Source organism: Carcharhinus amblyrhynchos, chromosome 11 (genome assembly GCF_965287045.1).
Source record: "Carcharhinus amblyrhynchos chromosome 11, sCarAmb.v2.hapA, whole genome shotgun sequence".
Taxonomy (NCBI): domain Eukaryota; kingdom Metazoa; phylum Chordata; class Chondrichthyes; order Carcharhiniformes; family Carcharhinidae; genus Carcharhinus; species Carcharhinus amblyrhynchos.
The window spans coordinates 31,900,345-31,906,344 of record NC_137334.1 but is presented as its reverse complement, the minus strand read 5'-3'; the positions used below and the strand labels follow the sequence as shown (position 1 = coordinate 31,906,344).

Below are 6,000 nucleotides of genomic sequence, written 5' to 3'. Positions count from 1 at the left end.
CTGGATGAACTTAAAGCCAGATTCACAGGGCAGCACGGTACACAGCAGTGGGACGGCACGGTAGCACAGTGGTTAGCACTGCTACTTCAGAGCTTCAGGGACCTGGGTTCAATTCCCTGCTTGGGTCACTGTGTGGAGCTTGCACATTCTCCCCGTGTCTACGTGGGTTTCCTCCAGGTGCTCAGGTTTCCTCCCACAGTCCAAAGATGTGCGGGTTAGGTGGATTGGCCATGATAAATTGCCCCTTACTGTCCTGGCATGTGTAAGTTAGATGGATTAGTGGGTAAAATATGTTGGGAAATGGGGGTAGGGCTTGGTTGGGATTGTGTTCAGTGCAGACTTGATGGGCCAAATGGCCTCTCTCAGTACTGTAGGGCTTCTATGATTCACTTTCCAAAGAGAACTCAGGGACTGCTGTGTGCTCTGTCTCACAGAGATATGGATCATTTCCGCTTCACCGCACTGTGCCCAACAACCAGAGGATTTCCAAATCCACCTTGTGGACTGCACAGTGGCCTCAGGCAAGACTTGGGAAGATGGGATCTGCCTTCTAATCAACACCTCTTGGTGCTTAGACGTACCAGCACTGGTAAGTTTCTGCTCCCCGGACCTAGAAAACTTGACGCTAAAATGCCAAGCCTATTATCTTCTGTGGAAATTCATCTGTTATTCTGACAGCAGTCTATATCCCATGCAGGCATGAGGACTGCGCTGGATGAAATAAACACCAGCACAAATAGCCTCGAGATGAAACATCCTGAGGCCTTGTTCATTGTGGCCAGGGACTTTGGTCAGAACTCCAACACTGCAACAGAAATCATGCATTTCTGTTCGTTCCTGATGTTTCTAACACTGAAAATAACTCAGAAAATACTTGCCAGTCTGAAATTCCTTCTTTAGAGGAATATTAACTTGAATCATTCCAATGATTTTAATCAGTTTATTTAAGAAGCGTATAACACTATCAAGCACAACATTAGTACGAAGTTATTCAACATTTATAATTCCATAACAAATTGTTCTAATCATAATTGTCAACCATTGAAATCCATAAAAATGTAACAAAAAGAGCACAGAAAAAAATGCAGGTTTATCTCCCATGTTTTCCAGTCATATGCAATATTAAATAAAGGATATTCTAAACATAGTAATCTGTATATAACAAACAACTTTAAAAAATCAAGTACAAAATTAATTAAACTGCATTATTAGTAGTTAGGAAAACATGTAAAAAATGTATATACACAAGGATTATTTACAGAGCTAAAGAAGAAGGTATATGTAGACCATAATGTCATGGGAGTCTCAAATTAACTTCCATGAATTCTTAGAGCATTTATGTACACAAAGCACAAACTTAAGATATTTGAAATGCAAAGTTTCAATAAGATAACTGACCCTCAGTATTTAGTGAATATTAGTTTCACAGTTTAAAGAAATCTACATATAAATCAAACAGTGTTTTGCCATTTCTTGTAGATGGAATAATGATGATAATTGAATAAAGGTCACACATACAATATAAAATTCGGAGTGATTATTTTAGAATCTCAGTGGGCTTGAAGTGATCTTCAAGTTTCAAACAATCAGATACTTATGTATTTTGTTTAAAAAGTTCAACTTGAGGCATGTAATAAGTTAACAAAAAAACTGACACCAAAAATATATATTTTGAAAACCAATGCTAAAAATTAACTCGTACTGAACCTAGAATACAACAGTCAAATGTACTGTTGTATTGACCTTTTAACCTATGATTGTGCCAAGAGTAGAGGTTAATTAGAGCTGTCCAATTTTCCCTGGAGTTAGAAAAATGAGCAGTGATCTCATTGAGACACAACATTCTGAATTAGTTGGATAGAGTAGATGCTGGGAGGATGTTTCCACTGTTTGATGTCAGTCATTTTTACATAGGGCTGAGATGAGGAGAAATGTCTTTACTCCAAAGATTGGGAATCTTTGGAATTCTCCACCATAGAGCTGTGCATTTTTTAATTATTGAGCATGTTCAAGTCAGAGGTTGATAGATTTTAGATACTAAGAGAATCAGTGGATCTGTGGATAGTGTAGGAAGATGGACTTGATTTAGCCATGACCTTACTGAATAATGGAGCAAATAGTAGGGTCAAATCACCTACTCCTGCTCTTATGTCATATGGTTTGCAAGGGTCAGTAAGCACCAATAGTTTTCAAATCTACCGTAATCTGTGAAAGCTAACAGGAAGAGAGGCTGACAAACATCCAAAACATGCCAGGTATGTTACAAGTGTGTTGAAGAATATAATGTTATTGTAAATACGATACATATACTATTCATTAAACTTCCACCCTGATGTCAACAAAACGTTTTCAGATGGGCAGCGTGGAAATGGCAGTATAACTGTTGAATTTGTTCAATGACCTGACTTCAGCCTATACCAAAACCAGAAATAGATAACCTCATACTTCTTGAACTTTGCAGGGCACCTCTAGTCTGATCTAAGGCCAAATATTAAAAGTCTCAGAGTGACCTGTCAGTCCACCTGGGCATTTTAGAAATTTACGCTTTTTTTTTGAGGTAAGCAACATTTCTGTTTGTGCTCAAATAATTTTCAAAATTAGCTTCCCATGTTGTGAATTTCTGTGCCAAGTATTCAATTGCTTATGTACACAACTCCATTCTTGCTGAGGTCAGGACACCCACAGCGAACTGTGGCAAGCATTGTTACTTTGGTTGGACAAATTTTCATTGCATAATACAGGGCCTGAAACTTAAATCAACAATATAACAATAAGTCAGCAATTGAACATTATATTGATGTCATTTGTCATTGGTGCCAATATATTTTTGCCTACGTTTCCACATTGCAATTACACTTATGAAATAGTTATTTGTATCCCCTTGAAATTGGTGGCATTGTGGTATTGTCACCAGATTAGTAATCCAGAAGCCCAGGATAATGCTCTGGGGACCCAGGTTCAAATCTCACCATAGCAGATAGTGGAATTAAAAAACTTAATAAAACACTTGGAACTAAAACTCTAATGATGACCATGAAACCATTGTCAAATGTCATATAAACCCATCTGGTTCACTAATGTCCTTTAGGGAAGGAAATCTGCTATCTTTACCTTGTCTGGCCTACATGTGACTGTAGAGCCCCAGCAATGTGGTTGACTCTTAAATGGCCTCAGAAACGGCCCTGCAAACCACTCAATTGCATTCAACCACTACAGGGTCAATAAAAAGGAGGGAAACTGAAGGGACCAACTACCATTGACCTTGGCACTGGAAACCATCTATCTACAAGATACACTACAAAAACTCACCAGGGTTCCTTAGGCAGTACCTTCCAAACCCTTAACCACTACCATGTAGAAGGACAAGGGCAGCAGATACAAAGGAACACCACTACCTGCAAGTTCCCCTCCAAGCTATTCACCATCCTTACTTGGAAATAATATCCCTGTTACTGTCACTGGGTCAAAATCCTGGGATTCTCTCCCTAACAGCACTTTAGGTGTACCTGCACCTTCAGGGTCTGCAGCAGTTTAGGAAGGCAACTAGGGATGGGCAGAAAATACTGGCCCAGCCAGCAACACCCACATCCCATAAATAATTTTAATTTGTTTTTTAAATGCTATCAATAATATGTAGATTTTTGCAGTTTGTTATATGAGTTATTGTGAAAAAAGCTATGGAAGTCAGTTTCAATCAAATCATTGCTTCAAAACATACAGCAGTCTCAATTTCTGCTGGACTCAGCTGTTGTTTCAATTCAGCATATACTCCAGGTGACATGGGAAGAAGGTCTGATGATGAAACTGGAGCTGTGGAAGCATTTGGACTGAAAAAAAAAACAACAAATTATTGGTCAATACTAAAACACAGCAACTTTTGGTTAAAACAAATTAATCTGTTGTTCATACTTACAATTCAGAGAATGGGATAAACCGTGAAGAAATATAACCTTTCTTCTCTGTCTCTGTTGGTTCAGAGACTGTATAAAAGAAGAAGAAATATGAATTTCAATCCTCAATATATTTTAATTATTTGTTGCTTTACTGAGGCCAATTGCTCTTTAACAGTTCTGTAAGATTAGCACAATACAATGTTTAATTTGTTTTCTCCCATTTTCTCTGGACGATTTAAACACATACTGGGTGAAATCACACCAGGAAATGGCAGTGTGTTGATTCCAATGCGAGAAACAGAGGAGGCGATTTTACTGACTCCTCACCCCATTTGATTGGTGTGGCAAGCCACCAAGATTGCAAGAGGGGTGAAAAACTGGGTTTGCACCAGGTTTCTCACCTCTCATGATCTTACTAGCTCCGGATTGTCGGCACTCTACCCAGGTTTTGAGCACATGCTGCCATTTCTGCAGATGAAGAGTAGAGGCTCAAAATCATCCCCATAATTTGCAGTGGTTAAAGTTTATTTATTAGTCACAAGTAGGCTTACATTTACATAGTAATGAAGTTACTGTGAAGATTCCCTTAGTCGCCACACTCCGGCATCTGGTCGGGGACACTGAGGAGAATTTAACATGGTCAATGCAATCAAGCCTGCACATCTTTGGAACATGGGAGGAAACCGGAGCACCTGGAGGAAACCCATGCAGACATGGGGACAAAGAGCAAACTCCACACAGACAATAACCCAAGCTGGGAATCGAACCCAGGTCCCTGGCGCTGTGATGCAGCAGTGCTAACCACTGTGCTGTCCCTTTAATGGTTTAATTCAGTTGTTAATCCATTTTATCTGGGTAAAGATCGTGTTACATTATCACATGGAATAATTCAACCTCTAATATTTCCAAATCTGGTCAGAAACCTGAGGGTTATACATTTAGAAAGTCATGATCAAAAAGTGTGCTGACGGCTTAATTTTATTGTAAGGAGGATCTTATGTCTTCATAGAGCAATAAAGGCTATTAGACAAAGCAGATACGCTAAGGGGTGTTGGTGGACATGTATAAGGAATTAATGACATTCATTATTTATGAGCAAGCCCATTTACTAATTTTGTGGGTGCTAAGTTTTGGTTGTAACGTAGGAACAGAAGATATCTGTAGTTTAATAACTTTTGTTGAAATGTCTATCAACCTTAGCTTTAAAAGTAACAACTGATCTATCATCAATTGACGTAAGGGGAAGAGGGTTCCAAATTTCTACCACCCTTTGCAGGAAGAAATGTTTCCTAATTTCACTCTTGACTCTTGTTATAGATTCCCCAAACAGCGAAATAGCTCCTCCCAATCTACCCTCCATGTTCCCCTTAGTATCTTGAAAACTTCAATCAAATTATCCAACAAATGCTAGGGAATACAATCTAAGTCTCTCCTTGTATTTTAACCCTTGGGAGTCAAGGTAGATTTCAAGTAAATGTATGCTACACTCCCTCCAAGGCCTATGGTGCTGTGTCCAGATCTGCTCACAGGTCTGCAGACGAACCAGGTCTTTATATGTTTCAGCTTGTTGAATGTGGTGGAATGTCAGATTAAGAATATTGTTTCATCATTTGTTTTTCAGTACACCCTCACAGATTGCTAATACTGACCTTCTTTTGGCTTGTTGTTGTAATGCTTTCCAAAAGCTTTGTCCTTTGGAATGTCAGGATATAGGTACTGTAGTGGGTTCTCGGGAATATTCTCAGCCACCATGACTTTGTAATCACGGATAATGTCAGGCAGAGGAACCGCTAACAACTGGCTCTTGGAGTAAGGTTCCACTGAATGAAATTTCATTTCCCCTAAAACAACAATAGCCACCTATTATGCTCAGGCCTTGCTGTAACATTAACTTAAAAAAAAATTTAACATCAGTACTGAATGAAACTTTGACTGCTAACTTTCAACTCTATTATATTTTAAAACACATTTTTACATATTTCCCAGATTTACTCTCCATCGCCAACCCCCATGTAACCCTAACTGTCAATACGTGGGTCACATAATGTAAACCAGGTTGTATGAGCCGAGAAGTATAAATTGGATTTAAATCATGAACAGAGAAGAA

At 38.9% G+C, this 6,000-nt stretch overlaps 1 protein-coding gene across 1 annotated transcript in view; it reads right to left on the bottom strand.

The window, feature by feature from the left end:
* Positions 1-948: 948 nt before the first annotated feature.
* Positions 949-6,000, bottom strand: part of LOC145350008 (signal transducer and activator of transcription 4-like) — a 106,819-nt gene continuing 101,767 nt past the window's right edge. The window contains exons 21-23 of the mRNA XM_080198811.1: positions 5,543-5,734; positions 3,914-3,980; positions 949-3,827 (exon numbers count right to left, since the gene is read on the bottom strand). Coding sequence (XP_080054937.1) covers positions 3,695-3,827; positions 3,914-3,980; positions 5,543-5,734 — 392 coding nt within the window. The 3' untranslated portion in view covers positions 949-3,694. The remainder of the gene's footprint in view (positions 3,828-3,913; positions 3,981-5,542; positions 5,735-6,000) is intronic.